A 20,222-nucleotide genomic window follows, 5' to 3' on the forward strand; every position below is an offset into this window, starting at 1 on the left:
GACCCTTTAGCGGGTCAGGATTGTGCAGGCAGGAGTGTACAGGATGCCAGCGTAACGTGTATTTCTTCCTTGGGAATAACTGAGAAAAACATTTGAAGATTGCTGGCCTAGTGATACCGTATAAGCCCAGCCTCCCCTTTCAAACTAGAATATTCTAAACATCCTCTTTGCGGCAGTAGGTGTTTGTCGAGGCCAGCACATCTATTTATCTGTTCGGTTAAACTTATCAAATTGTCTTGGAAGTATGAAACATTCAAACTTGTACATCGTAGTAGTAGACTTGAGACCTTCTTTTAACTTTGGGTTCTGGTGCATATCATCTTTTTTGCTAGGGGAGGAAGCTCTGAACTCCATCACATATTTTAGAACATTCTTGGCACAGTCCTTGTGGACTGTTCATGCCCTCCCCCTACACAAGATACTGCAAAAAGACGGCTCCATCTTAATTGTTTTCTTCATCAGCGTGCATGCAAAAGTCCTGTTTTTCATCAGTTAGTATTTATTTTGTTAAATTGCACTTTATGGAGGAAAGGGCAAGAGACATTTTGCATATTTATTGACAATCAAACATAAGTATGAGCATAAAGACATCTAAAAATTACTCCTAACACTGCTTATGCTCTTTGTAAAATTCATTTTAAAATGGCAACCCTAAGTTAAATAGTAGCCCGTGGGGAATACATTACAGGGGACAATCTGCCATTACTAAGTCATGAATTCAGCTGTTAATAGGAAATTCTTGGGTTCCTGAAATCCATCAGCACTTCCAGTCACTTAAAAAGCTGCCTTAGTGTCTATTCACTAAAGAAAATGCATTTATATTTTGAGTTATTTTATTTTTTTCAGTGGCTACTTTTCAAAGATTTAAACACTCCAGAAAGCACATTTTCATCTTTTCAATAGCAAGAGAACATTTCAGACTAGTTTCGTAATGTTAAAAACTCTGTCTTAGGGGATAGTCTTTTTTCTCTAAGGAAAAATTGTAATGATTATTCAAAAGTTATTTATGTTACAATTCATTTATTTTCACAGTGAAGGTTTTATATCCCTGTGTTTCTAATTTAGATGATTTTCAGAAGAGATATGCAGGGTATTTTCATCATACTTGCGGAGAAAATTTGAGTGTTTTTTTTTTCCTTCTGAGTTGTATAACATTTAAGTTTTATATTTGCAGAAGATCAGTGGGTGTATCACAAAGACATGTTTATTTCATGGTGCCTCTATATAGTATTGAGGGACTATGCCTAGTTTCTGTGTGTAGATTGAAAGCAGGTGTAGGGATAGCTAAAGTTCAGTGTTGCACACAAGTTGAGCTTTATAAAAGAGGTTTTTTAGGAAGCCAGATTGCTAATATTATTGACCTTTAAAAGTGAGCCAACATTACTAGTAGGGATTTGAGAATAAAATTTCTTGATCAGAAAAGGACATGAAGTACTGTCGTCATAATGTACGTACAGAATTTTTCCTTTATTAAAGTGAGTTTTGAGACGGGTTTGAAATTACTTTTTCATTGGTACTTGTACAGTTTCCTTATTCACTGATTTAATAAATATTTATTTTGCAGCTACTTGCTAGATACTGTATTAGCTTTTAAAGCTTTCATTCATCTGTTGTAGTAAATGGTATCAGCACTGCGTTGTTCTTAAAAATAATAAATCAACATAATAGAAAATCCTTTTACAGACATCTGTATCCATATTGACTTTTAAATTCACCACTGTCACTTTTGATACAGTTTTTTTTTTGTGTGTGTGTGTAAGTACAGAACTATTCCAAAGGTGATTATAAATGGCTATTTTGGAGGAAAAAATACTATAATTTTAGTATGATGTTTTCATCTTCCTTTCAGAAGGAGATTCATTTGAATCCCGTCATGAAGGAATGCTAAATGGCACAATGGGAGCAGCAACTGAAACTTCTCAGCATTGCTTGCCTCTTCTAGGTGCTCAAACACCAAATTTTAGGATAAAAGGTGGATGCAAATAATAGTATGTTAAGTTACCTGAGTTCCCGTAGTGAAGGAATTCTGGAGCAGATAATGCTGCTACCAAGATATGAAGGTTATTTTTCCTAATCTTTACTAATTCATTAAACTGTTATTTTTTTCTTCATCATTCTATAGGGGGAAAATGAAGTTTTTGGAGAGGGATTACTAACAAGTCCAATTTCAATAGAATGTAAAATTAAATTTCCTTAAATATTGCTTTAATGCCTTCAACAATGAATGCCTTGAAATACTGTCATATGGTCTGTGACCTTCGTAACCTTTAGTATAAACTGTTTTTAGATATCCTTCAACTTCTCACAGAGCTTTTAGGAGGGTTTGTGATGAATGGATGGAGCTGATCACATACTTTTATAGTTTACATTTACTTTGAACAATTTATATGAATTGATACTCTTTTAAAGATTAAATTTATTATGATATGTATATACATTTATTGTAACCTATGTTTACTTCTGTTTATTGAGATTGGAAGGTTCTTTGAACTCACTGGGGTAATCATTGATTAAGTTGACCTTACCTGACTTCTTTTGATCCCTGTGAGGAGATATACTAAGAATCCTCTTATCCCTTTTATCCTGTGTAAGGAAAGTGTTGGTATAGAACATGCCATACATATTTTAACATTTTCACCAAAAAATCCTGATTATATATAAAGTTAAAGGTGTAATAAAGATTCATCCTTTTAACTCTTTTTTTTTTTTAAGGTGATGGATGTGGACATACTGTACTAGGCCCTGAAAGTGGAACCCTCACATCAATAAACTACCCACAGACCTATCCCAACAGCACCGTTTGCGAATGGGAGATCCGTGTAAAGATGGGAGAGAGAGTGCGCATCAAATTTGGTGACTTTGACATTGAAGATTCTGATTCTTGTCATTTTAATTACTTGAGAATTTTTAATGGCATTGGAGTTAGCAGAACTGAAATAGGTAGGACATTTTCTTATAAATGTACATGTAATACATCACTTCCCCGAGTTTTAAAACAAAGCGATCTTTTATACTTACACTGAATAAGCAGGCTATGTAGGATGATATGTAGGAAATTATTTGTGTGGATTATGTGTGGAAATCTCAAATGTGAATCTTTTGGGAAGGGGAGATTCTCATCTGTTCATTTACTCTCCACGTGAGCTTGTCAGTACTTTTACAAGACGCCACTGTACTGCTTCTAGAACATTAATTGTCTCGTTTTTTAGTTTTTTCTAATCATTTTATTTGCAATTAAAGAATAGAAGTATAATTCATGCTTAGGAGGCACTGTATCATGGTGATTGAGAGCATAGGTTTTGGATCCAAACTGCCTGGTATCAAATCGTCACTCTGCTATTAGCTTATGTGTGACTTTGGGCAAGTTACCTGACCTCTTTTTTTTCACTTGTAAAATAGGGAATGAACTAGTAACATGTAACATGCTTAGAACAGTCCATAACACGTAATATGTGCTTACTAATGCTAGCTGCTGCTGTTATTATTCGCTAAGATCAGCAGTTCTCAATTATGGCTGCATGTTAGAGTCACTTGGAAAGATTTTAAATAATACTATATTCTAGATAATACTATATCCCTATCCTAGACCATTTGGATCAGAATTGATTGGGTAGGACCCACACCTCTGTATTTTTAAAAGCTTCCCAGCAGAATCTGCTTTGCAGTTGTGTTGAGAATCTTTGGTTTAGAAACCAGTCCCTTTGTCTTAAAGGTGGAAAAATGTTTACGACTATTTGAATGAACTAACATCATAAACTCTTGAATTCTCTGTGAATTAATTTGGAAACATGTATTGATTGGTACCGCTGTATAAAATATCTTTCAGAATTGTAATTGGAACCCAGTGTCTTGTTTAAGCATGATGTTCATCCTCCAGAAGCCTCCTCTCCATCTCTAGTCAAATCCTTTATCTCTACTTTTTGGCCTCTTACCTAGGAGAGAAGCAATTCCTGGCCAGCTTCTCTGACTGCTGATTGATAAACCTCTGTTGCCTCTCAGTTAGCTCTTAATTAGTTTGGTAGCTTGATCACGGTGTGTATATTGCCATGAATATACGGTCTTGGATAAGCTTTAAGAAACTCAGATTGTCTAAGGATCTAGAAACCACTGTAACACTAATAAAGGGCAGCTGGATATTAAATGTGTGATGCAGTCAGGAGTAATAATACCACCTGCATGGTCTTGTAACAGCAATAAAGAAAGGTGAGCCAGTGTCCCGTCAAACTCAGCAGTTTACGGGACATAAAGGAGCTAGAGAAACACATTTTATCAACTGTAAAGACTGTATATAAACAGCATTTTTAAAAAAGAAAGGGAATTGTGATACTTTAAGAGCTACATCTTCCAAAACTAATATGTGGATCTTGTTTTGATCTTGACTCAAGCTGCAGGAGGACATTGTTAATCAGAGAAATTTTAAGAAGAACCAGGCAATCAGTGGTAGCAGGAATGATTGTTTTTGGTGTGTTAAGGTTATAATTATTTTTTTAAGATCTGATTTGTTAGAGACGTTCCAAAGTTCAAATCTAATATACTGTTGATAGTCTCTTTCTACTTTGCTTTCTCCCCACCAAACGGGAATCATTACAATAGCACTGCATAGAAGTAGCTTTTAATTCTTCTTAACAGCTACAGAAACTCCATAGTGTGGAGGTACTATGGTTTATGTAACCTCTCTTTTATGTATAGATACTTCCAGCATTGTGCACTTACAAACAGTGCTGCAATAAATAACTTTACACCTCTGTTTTCTTATATTCTTGGAGGTACGTCTTCAGAATAAATTCCTGAAGTGTGATTATTGGTTCAAAAGATAAATGCAGATATAGCTTTGTTAGGTATTGCCAGATTCCCCCCTACAAGGGCTGTGCCAACTTGCATTTCCATTCAGCAATGCATAAAATTGCCTGTTTCCCCACAGCCTTGCTGGTGTATGCCTCATCATGCTTTTGAAGCTTTGCCAGTTGATAGGTGAGAAATGGTATCTCAGTATACTGATAATTTGCATTTCTCTTACTATAAGTCACGTTGAACATATTTTGTTTGTATGTTGAAGATTCATTTTTAAGTAACTTTGTGTTTGCTTCATTTGCCTATTTTTGTCAGATTTTTTTTGATCTTTGTCTTTCTTCGGTGCTAGGAATTCTGATACTGTCTTTTTTTTTTTTTTTTTTCTGATACTGTCTTTTAGTGATAGTACCGCCATATGATTACATGGTGCAGACAATTTCTCCTTCTTTGTCAGTTGTCTTTTGACTTTGTTTATGGAATTTGTTTATATGGATCTTTTCTTTTTTTTTTTTTTTTTTTTTGCCATGCAGTTTTTTTTTTTTCTTCAGTGTAACAAATTTATATCTCCTTTGCATCTGGATCCTGAGTCCTAATTGGAAAGCCTCTCCCCACATGTTTTCTTCTAATACATGTATGTGGTTTCATTCTTTTTAATAATTAGATTCTTGGTCCATTTAGGGATATTCTTTTGTGTGATGTGAAGTATAGATCTAATAGGATATCTTTTCCAAATGACTAATTACTTGTCCTAACGCTATGCATTTGAAAGTCTACCTCTGCCTCAGTGATGTGAGATACTGACTTTGTTATATCCTCAAGTTCTGTATATACTTGGGTCTGTTTCTGGGTTTTGTGTTGTGTTCCACTGGTCAATATTCACATATAAGATCTTATGCTTTGGGGGTTCCGTGGGTGGCTCAGCAGTTAAGCGCCTGCCCTTGGCCCAGGGCATGATCCTGGAGACCCGGGATCGAGTCCTACATCGGGCTCCCCTGCATGGAGGCTGCTTCTCCCTCTGCCTCTCTTTTTTTCTCTGTGTCTCTCATTAGTAAATAAAATCTTTAAAAGATAATAATAAAAAATAAAATTGTTACAGATTAAATGATAGAGGTTCTACAATATGTTTTAATGTCTAGTCTCTCTTTATGGATGTTCATTTTTAGTGTTTTCCTGGCTGTTCTTGCCTGTTTATTGATCCATATGAATTTTTTTTTTTAAGATTTTATTTATTCACGAGAGACACACAAAGGCAGGGACACAGGCAGAGGGAATAGTAGACTCCCTGTGGAGAGCCTGATGTGAGACTTGATCCCAGGACCCCAGGATCATGACCTGAGCCAAAGGCAGACGCTCAACCACTGAGCCACCCCGGCGTCCCAATTCATATGAAGTTTAGTTATTAGCCTGTCCAAGTTCATAACAGTGTTTGTTGGTATTTTTATTGTGATTGTATTGTTCATAATTTGTCTTTGTTTTGTTGAGTCATCCTGTTGGAGAACAAGAGCTGCTTTTTTTCCTATTTGTTTGAATTTAATTTCATTGTTTTCAAAGGTGTTTTGAACTTTCTCATATAGATTTTACACATTTTTTCATTCAAGTTATTCCTAAATATCTTCTCTGTTGCTGTTATAAGGGGAGATGGTTTGGTTTGGTTTGGTTTTGCCATTATGTCTTCTTACCAGCTACTAATTATGTGACGACGATTCTTTTCTATATGATGGTTTTATATCCTACTACTTTAATGTTTTTTTTTTTCTTTTCATTCAGTTTACTCACTTTCTAAGAATTTCTGGGTATACAGTCACGTCTGCAAATAGAGATAGTTTTACTTCTTTTCCAGTTCTTGTGCCTGTGATTGATTTTTCTTATCTAATTACATTGGCTATTACCACCAGTCATTGCTATGTCGAACAGTAGTGGAGGTGGTAGGCATCTTTTCCTTGTTCCTGATCGTAATGGAAAGGTTAGCTCAGATTACCATACAAACTACCATTTACTGGAAACTTATTTTCTCACAGCTTTAGAGTATGGAAGTCTGAAATCAGGGCGTCAGATTGATTTCCTGCTGAGAATTCTTTCTGCCTTATAGACAGCTACTTTATTTCTATGTCCACACATGGAAGAGAGAGGGAATAAGTTCTCTCTCTCTTCTTACAAGGACACTAATCCTATCAGATTAGGACCTTACCCTTATGGCCTCATTTAACCTTAGTTGCCTCCAGAAAGGCCCTATCTTTAAATATGTTCCCATGTAGTGGGAGGGGGCTGCAACAAATTAATTTGGGGAGGAGTGCGTAGCAGGAAATATTTATTGATTTCAAGTTTCTTGAGTGGTTTTCATTAGGAAAGAATTGGATTGTGTCAGAATGTCAGAAACCTTTTTTTTTTTTTTTTTTTTTTTAGCATCTGTGGAGATGGCTGTGAGATTTTCTTCTGAAAATCTATGTGATTATATTAATAGATTTCCTAATATTGAGCAAACTTTGTGTTCCTGGAATGAATTTCCCTTTGTTGTGTCATTCTTTTACTGTGGCATTGGATTCTGTTTCCCAATAAATTTTTTTTTTTTATAAATATTGATAAGCAAAAATTAGTGTATAGTTTATTTTGCATTGTCCTTATTAGGTTTAGGTATTGATGTTACATATGTAAGTGCAAAGAATTAAAAGGTTTTCCTTCATTTCCACTGCTCTGGAAACATGTAAGAGACTTTTTGAACAAGTTGGTATTTGAAGGTTCCACTCTGTGAAACCATCCAGGCCTGGTGCTTTTCTGGTAGGTCCTTATTTTATTTTTTCTAAGGAGAATGATCTCTTTCAGATTTTATCTTTAAGTAGTTCAGTTTCAGTAAGCTCTTAGCCTGGTAAATTCCCCAGTTCACCTGGGCCTTCAAATTTATTTGCAGTGATGTCTGCAAAATAGAATCATATGATTTTTTTCTGATGGTTATTTCAGTGTTTTTTTTTTTCAGTGGTTATTTCCTTCATATCATTTTTGTCTTGTTTATCTGTGCTTTCTTTTTTTTTTCCTGATTATCTGCTAGTGGTTTGCCTATTTTGTCGATTTTTTCCAAAAAAATGTATTTTGATTTATTATAATTAGGTCTGTTCTTTTTTTCTTCACCTTACTAATTTCTGTTTCTAGTTATTTTCTTCATTATGCTTGCGAAAGTTTTTTGTTGTTGTTACCTAGCTTTTAGCAAAGAATCTTAATTCATTTATATTTATTTTATTATTGATAAATGTGTCTAATACTGTGGGGTTTACTTGGATCACATCTTTAGGATTGATACATCACAGATTGATTTACAGAATCAGTATTTTTTTGGAAGTCTGTAACTTTGTTTTGTATTTCCTTTTTACCCAATAGATATTTATAATTGGGTTTATAGTACATGAATAAACTTGCAATTGGAAGTACCTTTTTCTGCTGTTAAATTTTTACTACATTGTAGTCATAAATATCTCTAAATGTGGTTGTAATAGCTCTTCTTAATGGAGCTTGCTTATATTTTCTGTATAAACCTCATATGCAACCTTTATTATGAATATCCCACATTCAGAAAAGATTTGTTCTCTAATATCAAGATGAAAGGTGTGGTACGCATTCAGGTCTGTCTTTTTTATTGTTTGGATTTTCTGTTTCCTTATTTTTAACTACTTGATCTCTTACTGGCATGTCTCTTTTATTCCCCCTTGTTTTTCTTTGGGTTTTTGCTTCTATAAAGGTGGTTTCAGTGTTGTTGTATAGATATTCTTTTTTTTTTTTAAGATTATTTATTTATTAATGAGAGACACACACACAGAGAGAGAGAGAGAGAGAGAGAGAGAGAGAGGCAGAGACACAGGCAGAGGAAGAAAGGACCAGGCTCCATGCAGGGAGCCTGACGTGGGACTTGATCCTGGGTCTCCAGGATCAGGCCCCAGGCTGAAGCGACGCTAAACCGCTTGAGCCACCCAGGCCACCCTGTATAGATATTCTTAACTGTAATATCTTTATTTTAAATTGTGACTTCCAGCATTAAAAAGTTCCTCCTTTGTCGTGGCTAATATGTTGAGTTTGAATTTTTTTTTTTGTCTGACAATATCATCTGTACATCCTCCTCCACATCTCTTACTGTATTCATTTGCCTAGTATACCTGCTTTTGCTCATCCTTTATTTTTAGATTTTGTAAATCATTTTGTTTTCAGTGTGTTTTCTTGTATGTAGCACATTTTTGGGTCTTACTCTGTGAACCTAATTGAAAATCTTTTTTATTTTAAATAGCTGAGTTAAGCCTATTTATACTTATTTATAAAACTGACATGTTTGGTCTCAACTCTATTGTATTTTAAGTTACAATTTTATGTATTTGTTGTGCTTATTTACATTGTTTTCTTTCCTTCCATTTTAAAACTGATTTTGGAGTTTAATAAATCTTATAATTTTGTTCTAAGTATTGTCTGTAACTCCTACCAATTGTATAACATTCAGTGAACTGTTCTACTTTCCTCTTTTCCTCTCCCTTTTTTCCCTATTTTCACTCTGTTAGAACATAAATTCATAACACGTAGCCTACATAATATAACATCTTATTCTTCAACCCACCTCTAAGTTTCCTAAATTTCTATTTAAAAATATTAAATGTTCACTTTCCGTTTCTTTGCCCAAGTTCTCCTAGTCATATTATGAGTGGATGAAGTTCATCTTGGAATAGATTGATTCCTTAAGCAGGATTTACAAGTGCAGAATTTCTTCCATGTTTAGAACTGCTTATTTTTAAATTTGTATTATGTGGAGACTTGAGGGACAGCTTGATTATATATAAATATGTCCTTGATTCACTTGTTCTTTCTTTGAGTTTTGTTTTTGTTTTTAAGTACTCTTCTGTTGCCTGGCTTTTTATATTGTTTTTTGAGAAGCTTATTTGCCTTTAAAGTCTTAATTATGTTATAAGGATGTGTGTTGAAAGTGATCATTGTGGATTGGTTTTCACTGGTATCCAGTAAACTCTTTCAATATATATATAGATTCAGGTCTTTATTTCTGGAAAGTGTTATGGGATGATAGTTTTAATATTATTTCTGTTCTATTACCTTGTGCATCTTTTTTAAACACATTTTAAGTCTAATATATAAAAGATTGATTTTTTTTTGTATTTTTTTAAAATATTTTATTTATTCATTAGAGACAGAGAGAGGGACAGAGACACAGGCAGAGGGAGAAGCAGGCTCCACGCAGGGAGTCCAACGTGGGACTTGATCCCAGGACTCCAGGATCATGTCCTGGTCCAAAGGCAGACACTCAACCGCTGAGCCACCCAGGCATCCCTAAAAATTGATTTTAGAGAGCAAGAGTGTGTGTGTGTGTGTGTGTGTGTGTGTGTGTGTGTGTGTGTGTGTGGTGGGGAGGTGCAAAGAGAGAGAGAGAATCCCAAGCAGACACTCTTCTGAGCCTGACCCTGGGCTCAATCCATGACCCTGAGATCATGACCTGAGTTGAAATCAAGAGTCTCGGATGCTTAATTGACTGAGCCATTTAGTTGCCACCCTCCCCTTTTTAAAGTAGGTTCCACGAAGCCCAGCATGGAACCCAAGGCAGAGCATAAACTCACATCACTGAGATGAAGAAAAAAAAAAAAAAAAAGACCTGAGATGAGATCAGGAGTCAGACACTTAAACCACTGAGTCCCCCAGAGGCCCCTTATACTGTATATTTTTTAAGTAGATAAAGACTGTATCTAGGTATTTGTGGGGACAGAGGTGGTGATTTGCTGTGGTTTACTTTATAGTTTGTGATATGTTCATAATAGCCCTCCTTTGTCAGAGTAGTAGATATTCTTTTTTGGAGAAAAGGTTGTAGTGGGAGAGGAGTTGTAGACTTTTTTTCTTTTGGTCTTGCAGGATGCTAAATTTCCCCCTCTTCCTTTATTTCTTCTCCCCTTCACAGTGCAGTTTCCAAAGTATTCCTATTTTTTTTAAGACTTATTTATTTATTTGATAGAGAGCGAGCATTCACGTACAAGCAGGGGGAGAGGTAGAGGGAGAATCAGGCTCCCAGCTGAGCTAGGAGCCCAATGCAGGGCTCCATCCAAAAGCTGATGCTTAACCTACTAAGTCACCCAGGCGCCCCTCTCCCTATTACTTGTAACTTCTCCCCTTGAAGTGTTTCTTTTCCAAAGTTGTGCTTCTGAGGATTTCTGTGCTCTTAAGTTTCTTCCCTGAAGTCAGTACTCTCATCTACCAATGGACATTTTTCCCCAGGATTTTCTGGCTGTGCATGGAATACCTTGATCATCTTTGTCTCCTTCAGTGGGTTTTTCCTTACTTTTAACCACTAACGTTATTCTTAGACTGTATGAAATCTATTGCTGTGCTTTAGGGGTCTGTGGTCCTAGTAAAAGCAGAATATTTCTTGTCCTTTGAGTTTCTTCCTGTTTCTTTTAAAATTGTCTTGGTAAAAAATAATTATTTTATGTCATATTAAGTCATCAGTACTATTTCATTTGAAAGAAGGAAGGGTATTACAATGCTATCATCATCGTTAACATTTTTCCTTTAGAATAGTTTTCCATAGGCAGGAATTGAAAAAGTGATACGTAATCTTTATGAGTGTAGGTATCTTAAATGATAGATGTAGGAGCCCCAGAGTTTTATGTGAGATAAAGTCCTTACCTATAAAAATGTGTAGTCAGGAAGGCTAAAGTCATCTCATATCTGTTCGTCATGAAAATACATTGATGACTATGCATGGTTTTCATGAGAAGGATCAGTGGCAACTTCAATTTAACTTGGATTTTTCCCTGATGAGGAAGTATCATATGAGGTGGTTTGTGGCATTGCAAAGTACAGAAGCCAAACACAATTCAAAAGACCTTAGTGAATCTATGTGCCCTGGAATGGTCAAGCTGGTTTGTGGCCTAGAACAGAAAAGAAATACTGAAGCTTTGTCTCTGTACATGATGTCATCACTTCAAAATGTTTCCTCTGGTGTTTTGAGGCAGGTCAATGAGGAATTGACAGCTGTCTCATTTTTCAACAGCATTCAACTGGATAAAACCTAATCTATGCCATCCTGTCCAAGAATTCCTATTTGTGGGCCTTTACCGGAAATATTAAAAAGCTTTGACATTTCCTAAGTGGCAAAAAGTTTATTTTTCTAAAAAAGTCTTGAAAGAAATTTCATGGTATGCTCTGTATGTCCCACCTGTGATGCTTAACGACACATCTGGTTTTACTGAAGTCTACACGTTGTTGTGACTCATTGCTTTTTACATTAGTATCCTTGGTTTGAGGAAATCTGCCAACTGTCAAGGAAGAAACTGTCAATTTAATAAAAGCCAAAGCCTTTTTCAAAAGTTTTTATTAATAAATAAAAGCAGAATAATGACGTTCTCTTCTGTCCAGAAGTTTGCTGGTGGTTATCCAGAAGGTAAGTCTTAAAACTCCAGAAGTGTGTTTCATAAGAGAGACAGCCCACTAAGAAAAATTTGATGGGGAAGATTGGTATTGCTTTGTGGCTGGCTGTTTTGGTCCACATGAATGTTAAAAGATTTTCCATCAAGGCTCTTTGGCCACCATCATGGATAGTAATAAAAAGTTGTGTGCTCTTTTGTCCTACCTGCCATTCTGGAAGAGTATTGCAGGAGGCAACTGTGCTTATAATCAAAGAAATGCTAATTTTTATTTTTATTTTTTTAAAGAAATGCAAATTTTTTAAGTAATTATATTCCCTCCTTGAATTTTGAATTAGTAAAAAAAAAATTTTTTTTTTTTTTTTGCTATACTCACATGAGTATAGTGAAATTGGTATTTTTTTTTTTAATTGAGTCTCTCAGTTGATATAGCTCACTTGGCTAGCTCACAGTCTGGAAGTATATATTAAGAATAATTTTTAAGGAAATATTTCAAAAATAGAAGTTGTGTCAGGAAGATGTCTCTTCCAACACCATTCACTGTATAGAAAAATTGGAAGAAATTTCTAACAATAAGGAACTTAAGACATGTCCATCATATAACCAGTTCTTAGCTCTTACTGATTGTTATAAGCATTTTCTTACCTGCAAATGTACAATTCTACATCTAGAAGAGGAGCTGCTGGGTCCCTGGTGTGCATTTACCTTTGGTAGATATTTTTTACCTTTGGTAGATACGGCTAACTGCATTTGTGGTTGTACCAGTTTATACCTACCTCTTGTGTATGAGAGTTCCAGTTACTTGTCTCTACGCTTGCCATGTTACCCATTCTGTGTGTGTGTGTACTGATACCACATGGTAGCTCGGCCTTGCATTTCCCTGATGCCTAATGATACTGTTCTCTTTTCCAATGTTTGTTAGCCCGAATATCTTTTATCTTTTATGGAAAGTGTTGCAATTTTTTATGCATTCTTTTAATATTAGGTGATCATTTTTCTTATTTGTAGGAATTCTTTCTATATTCTGGTATGGGTTCTTTGGGGTTATATATATTAAAATATATATTCTCCCTTTCTATTGTTTTTCTTTCTACTTCCCTTATTTGGTTTCATTTGATAAAGAGACATTTAATTTTTAATGTTCAGAATTACAATTTTTTTTCCATTTGTCGGTACCGTTTTTCATGTTCTCTTTTAAAATCTTTGCCCACTCATAGGTCATGAAATTGTTTCCAAGGTTTTCTCTAGCTTTATTGTTTCTCTTTCCACACATATTATCTTCAGTCCATCCACAGTGAATTTTTGTGTATGATGCAGGCAATTCTTACTATACAGGCGTGCCTCAGAGATATGGTAGGTTCAGTTCTGTAGTGCTTCAGGAAAGCAGGTATTGGGATAAATTGAATCAGATGAGTTTTTTGGTTTCCCAGTGATATAAAAGTTATATTTACACTATACTGTAGTCTACTTAAAGTGTGCAGTAGTGTTATATCTAAAAAAAAAAATTTACGTACCTTAATTTAAAAATACTTGATTGCTAACAAATGCTAACCATCATCTGTGCTTTCAGTCTTTTGAGTAAGTTTTTTTTGCTGGTGGAGAATCTTTTGTCAGTGTTGATGGCTGCTGACTGACCATGGGGGTGGTTGCTGAAGGCTGGGGTCACTGTGGAGTTTCTTAAAATAACACAGCAGTGAATTTTGCTGCATCAGTTGACTCTTCCTCTCATAAAAGGTTTCTTTATGGCATGTGACAGTGTTTGATAGGATTTTACCCACAGCAGAACTTATTTCAAAGTTGGAGTTAATCCTCTTTGTCAACTAAGTTTATAAACTTTTTAAATCCTTTGTTGTCATTTCAATAATCTTCACAGCATCTTCATCAGGAGTAGTTTCTATTCAAGAAACCACTTTCTCTGCTCATCCATAGAAGCAGCTCCCCATAGAGTCAAGTTTTATCATGAGATCGCATCAATTCAGTCACATCTTCAGGCTCCCCTTCTAATTCTTGTTCTCCTATTTCCACCACATCTGCAGCTGTTTCCTCTGTGGAAGTCGTGAGCCCCTCAAGGTCCCCTATGAGTGTTGGAATCAACTTCTTCCAAACCCATTCATGTTGGTAATTTGACCTTATCACATGAATCATGAATGTTCTTAATGGCATCTAGAATGGTGGATCCTTTCTAGAAGGCTTTCAGTTTGTTTTGCCCAGATGCGTCAAAGGAACCACTGTCTGTGGCACCTGTAGCCTTATGAGATGTATTTCTTAAATAATAAGATTTAAAAGCCAAAATCACTTCTCATCCATGGGCTGCAGAATCAGTGTCACGTTAGCCGGCATAAAGATAGTATTAGCCCAGTGTACGTCTCCATCAGGGCTCTTAAGGGATCAGTTACATTGTCAGGGAACACTCCTATTTTGAAGGGAATCTTTTTTTCTGAGCAGAACGTTCGTAACTGTGGGCTTAGAATACTTCACAAACCATGCTGCATACAGATATGCTGTCATCTAAGCTTTGTTCCATTTCTAGCACAGAGGCGGAGGAGATTTAGCATCCTTCTTGAGGGCCCTAGGATTTTTCTAAATGATGAAATGAGCTTTGGCTTCAACTTAGTCACCATCTGCCTTAGCCCCCTTGACAGGAGAGGTAGTGTGGTCTTTGAAGCTTTGAAGCTAGGTATTGTTTTTTCTCCTCTCTGGCTGTGAAGGTCCTAGATGGCATCTTCTTCCAACAGGAGGCTGTTTTGTCAATACTGAAAATCTGTTGTTTAGTGTAGCCACCTTCATGAATGATCTTAGCTAGCTAGACCTTGTGGACAACTTGATGCAGCTTCTTTGTCAGCATTTGCTGCTTCACTCGGCACTTGGACGTTCTAGAAACGGTTTCTTAAACCTTATAAACCAATTTCTGCTAGCCTCCTTACCTCTCTGTGCCTTCACAGATTCAAAGAGAGTTAGGCCCTGGCCTAAGAGGATGTTGTGGCTGGTTCGATCTTCCCCTTAAAGCCCTAAAACTTTCTCCACATCAGCAGTAAGGCTGTTCCTTCTTACCATTTATATGTTCACGAGAGTAGCACTTTTAATTTCCTTCGAGAACTTTTCCTTTGCATTCACAGTTTGGCTGTTTGATGCGAGAGGCCTAACTTTCAACCTCCCTCAGCTTTTGACATGAGTTCTTACTAAACTTGGTCATTTCTAGCTTTTGATGTCAAGTGAGAGAAGACATGACTTTCTCATTTGAATGCTTAGAGGCCATTCGTTGAAGGGTTATTCATTGGACTGATTTCAATATTGTTGTGTCTCAAGGTAAAGGGAGGCCTGAAAAGAAGGAGAGAGATGGGGAATGGCTGGTTGGTGGAGTAGCCAGCCAGAAGGCGCACAACGTTTATTACGTCTACCTGTCACATGGGTCTCATGGCACCTCAACACAGTTAGGATAGTAATATGCAGTCACGGATCACAGATTACCGTAACGGACGTAACAATAAAGAAAAAGCTTGAAGAAAATTGCAAGAATTACTGAAACATGACACAGAGACACAAAGTAAGCAATGGTTGTTGAAGAAATGGTGCTGATAGACTTTGCTAGATGCAGGATTGTCACAAACCTTCAGCCTGTAAGAGAAAAAGGCAGTACCTGCCAAGCAGAATAATAAAGCAGAGGGCAATAAAATGAAGTGCGCTGGTGCACCAAGGTAAATTTCTGGCTGTGTTACTTTTCTACTGTCATCGCAAACCCAGCAGTTTTAAATAGCACAATTCTCTCCGTTTCTGTAACCCGAGGTCTGGGTTCAGCATGACTGGATCGTCTGGGTCTCGCCTGGCTGGACTCCGCGAGGGTGGTGGTTCCCAGCTGAAGCTGAAGGTTCTCTTCAAGCTGGCTGATTGTTGACGGAATCTACTACTACTTTCTTGCGGTTGTAAAACTGGGGTCCCCATAGTCTTGCTACCTGTTTGCCCAGAGACTTTCAGTTCTTAGAGGTCGTGTGGAGTATTCACCACATAGGTTTTTTTTTTTCTTTCTTTCTTTCTAGACCAGCAGGCATTTATTTGTCTAATTTCCAATTCTGTGACTAGCTAGAGAAATCAGTCTGCACCTAACTGATTAGGTCAGGCCAACCCAGGAAAATCTCCCTCCTAGAACATATGCTATATACAGAGAGTTTAAAAACATTTTTAAGGGTAGGGATGCTGGTAAGAAAATAGTCTAGAAGCATAAGAATATCACCCACCAGAGGAAATGTTAAACTAAGCACACATTGGAGAAGTTCGCCTTCACTAATTAAGAGAACAGCAGATTACCAGTTTCTTTTATGTCTAACACTACTGAGCGGGGCGGGGAGAGTAAGTTGATAAAGCCTTTCCGCAAAGCAGTTTAGTAGGAATAGTTGGTGTTAAAGTCACAGAGCCACAGGCGAGTGGAAGAATGAAGAGGGAGATGACACTGCGCCTGCGCGTAGGTATGGGCACCCTATACGCATATTCATGTCCATTTAATGATGACTGTAGCCCTAGAAGATAAGCACTGTTGTTTTTATTGGACACCTGGAGAGAGCTGAGGCAGAGAGAGGTACCACCCTCCCAGGTGGTATTAGCCGCTCTCTTGGTAATAGGATTTTGTGAGAATGATTATTGTTTTTTATCATTTTCTTTTTATATTATTCTAAAATTTTGAAATGTTTATAGGTTTTTTTTTTTTAAAGTATTTATAGGGATCTCTGGGTGGCGCAGCGGTTTGGCACCTGCCTTTGGCCCAGGGCACGATCCTGGAGACCCGGGATCGAATCCCACGTCGGGCTCCCGGTGCATGGAGCCTGCTTCTCCCTCTGCCTGTGTCTCTGCCTCTCTCTCTCTCTCTCTCTCTCTCTCTGTGACTATCATAAATAAATAAAAATTAAAAAAAAAAGTATTTACAAACAGGAAAAAAGTGATACAAGGGCTGCCTTGAAATAAACACCCTGCACTGGTGGTAGGAGTGTAAGTTAGTTTGAACTTTTGGAAATAGCGTGATCCTGTAATTCCATTTCAAAAAATCTGAAAAAAAAAAAATTCTGGCCTCAGTAATTATTTTAAATATTGAACAAAGTCGTACACGTGAACAAGTCTATTATATAATTATCTAGCGTATGGAAAAATTGGTAACCTGAATTTCCATGATAAAAGCAATCGTCACATATACTGTGACTTACCCACTTAGGAAGAATTATTTCAGAGATCATTGGTTCTAGCCCCTACCACGCTTTCCTGCATTTCCTTTGGAAAGCACTTGGGGTCCTTGACCACTTTCTCCACTGGGGCTTCATCACACCCCTACCACGGTCTGAGTTTCCAGTGGTGTGGACAGCCCTGCACCCAAACCGTCTCCAGCATCCAGGACTCCGCACAGATAACCCACTATCATTTACAGGTTTTTTTTGTGTGGACATATGTGTGCATCTCCCTTGGGTATATGCCTCGAGTACAGTGGCTAGGTCACATGGTAACTCCACGTTTAACCGTGGGAAGGACTGCCAGACTGTATTCCAAAGCACCTGCACCCTTTAGCAGTGTAGCAGGGTTTGTTTTTCCAGATCCTTGCCCACACGCGGTATTATCTTTCTTCACGTTGTAGTTGGTATGAAGTGGTATCTCATTGGGGTTTAATTAGCATTCCTTGATGGCTAATGGTGTGTGTGTGTGTTGCACATCCTGTAAGTTTGAAATATGGGTGACCTATATCCGTCTTTGTGGTATTTCCACTGCTCTAAAAGTTCTCCATGCTCTCCCTATTCATCCCTCCTCCCCAGTGCCTGACAACCACTGATCTTTTTATTGTCTTCTACTATACATAGATCTTCGTATTGTTTAGTCTTTCCAGAAGGTGGTATAATTGCCATCCAACAATATGTAGTCTTTTCAGACTGCCTTCCTTCACTTAATGTGCTGTGCACTTAAAAGTTCCTTTATGTCTATTCATGGTTTGATAGTTCATTTCTTTTTAACATCAAATAACATTTCATCTTCCAGATGTGTTCGTTCACCTACCAAAGGACGTCCTGGTTGCTTCCAAGCTTTGACAGTTTACGAATAAACTTGCTATAGACATCTGTGTGTAGGTTTATATATGGACATAAATTTTCAACTTCTTTGAGTAAATATCCAGAAATGTGATTACTGGATTGTATGGTGGGACTTTCTGGTTTTATAAGAAATTTCCACCCCACCCCACCCCCCTGCAAAAAAACATTTTGCTTTCTCACCAGCAGTGCGTGAGAGTTCCTGTTGCTCTGCATTTTCATCAGCATTTAATGTTGCCAGTGCTCTGGATTTTGACCATTCTAATAGGTTTATATTGATATTTCATTGTTTTTATTGCATTTCTCTGATAACATGTAATGTAGTGCATCTTTTTATATGCTTGTTATCTGTATGTTTTTGGTGAGGTGTCTGTCAGAGTCTTTGGCCTATTTTTAATTCAGATTATTTTCTTATTGTTGAGTGTGGAGGTTTTCTTATGTCCTTTATCAAGTGTGTCCTTTATTGTGTATCTTGTAAATATTTTCTCCCCGTTTGTGGCTTGTCTTCTTATTCTTTTGGAGCAGAGGTTTTTAATTTTAATGAAGTCCACCTTATCAGTTATTTCTTTCTTGGATCGTGCCTTTTGGCATCATATCTAAAAAGTTGTAATCCTACTCAAGGTCGTCCAGATTTTTTCCTATGTTATCTTCTAGGAGTTTTGCATTTTACTCTTAGGTCTGTAATCTGTTTTGAGTTAGTTTTAGTGAAGGGCATTAGGTCTGTGTCTAGATTCATTTTTTTGCATATGGATGTCCACTCATTCCAGCACCATTTATTGAAAACACTGTCTTTACTCCATTCTATTGCCTTTGGTCCTTTGTCAAAGATCAGTTGACCACATTTATGTGGATTTATTTCTGGGCTTTTTATTCTTTTTCATTGATCTATTTATGCTTTCACCAGTATCACACTGTCTTGGTTTCTGCAGCTTTATAGTAAGTATTGAAGATGGGTAGTGTCATTCCTCCAACTTTGTTTTTTCTTCAATAACTGTATTTACTATTCTGGATCTTTTTCCCTTCCATATATCCTTGAGAATTACTTTTTTGATATCCACAAAATAACTCCCTGGGATTTCTTTTTCCAGTTCTATTGGGAAATAATTGACATCTACCACTACATAAATTTAAGCTATACAGGATGATGATTTCATTTATGTATATTGTAAAATGATTATTACAATACGTTCAGCTAACATCCATCATCTCCTATTCCCCTGATCTCTACCCATAGGTACCTCTGCCTCTGATACCCCTAAACTTGATATTCTCTATGAGTTTGGTGGTTTTTTTTTTTTTTTTTTTTTAGATTGTACATGTAAGTGAGATCATACAGTATTCGTCTTTTTCTGACTTATTTCACTTAGCATAATGCTTTTGAGGTCCATCAGTGTTAAGGCAAATGATAAGATTCCCTTACTTTCTGTGGCTGAATGATACTTTGTTGTAAATACTTTGTTGCATGTGCATGTATCCACTCCTCCATGGGTGGACACTTAGGTGGTTTCCATTATCTTGGCTATTATAAATGTTGCTAATGTGGGGGTGCAGACATCTTTTTGAGTTAGTTTTTTTGTTCGTTTTGGATGTATAACCAAACATAGAATTGCTGGGCAGCCCGGGTGGCTCATCGGTTTAGTGCCACCTTCAGCCCAGGGCCTGATCCTGGAGACCCAGGTCAAGTCCCATGTCGGGCTCCCTGCATGGAGCCTGCTTCTCCCTCTGTCTGTGTCTCTGCCTCTGTCTGTGTGTCTCTGCTTCTGTCTGTGTCTCTCATGAATAAATAAATAAAATCTGAAAAAAAAAATAGAATTGCTGGATCATATGGTTGCATTATTTTGAATTTTTTTTGAGGAACCTCCATACTGTTTTCTGTAGTGACTGTACCAGTTTAAAATACCATGAACAGTGTACAGGGTTCTCTTTTCTCCACATCCACACCAGCGTTTGTTAAGTCTTACCTTTTTGTTGCTGGCCATTC

The 20,222-nt window shown here is 36.9% G+C and overlaps 1 protein-coding gene across 1 annotated transcript in view; it reads left to right on the forward strand.

Annotated features, from left to right (window-relative positions):
* DCBLD2 (discoidin, CUB and LCCL domain containing 2) overlaps window positions 1-20,222 on the forward strand; it is an 80,368-nt gene that overhangs the window by 14,230 nt on the left and 45,916 nt on the right. Inside the window, exon 2 of the mRNA XM_055315988.1 lies at window positions 2,713-2,940. Within this exon, the coding sequence (XP_055171963.1) occupies window positions 2,713-2,940 (228 nt within the window). The remainder of the gene's footprint in view (window positions 1-2,712; window positions 2,941-20,222) is intronic.

Source organism: Nyctereutes procyonoides, unplaced genomic scaffold, assembly GCF_905146905.1.
Source record: "Nyctereutes procyonoides isolate TBG_1078 unplaced genomic scaffold, NYPRO_anot_genome, whole genome shotgun sequence".
Lineage (NCBI taxonomy): Eukaryota > Metazoa > Chordata > Mammalia > Carnivora > Canidae > Nyctereutes > Nyctereutes procyonoides.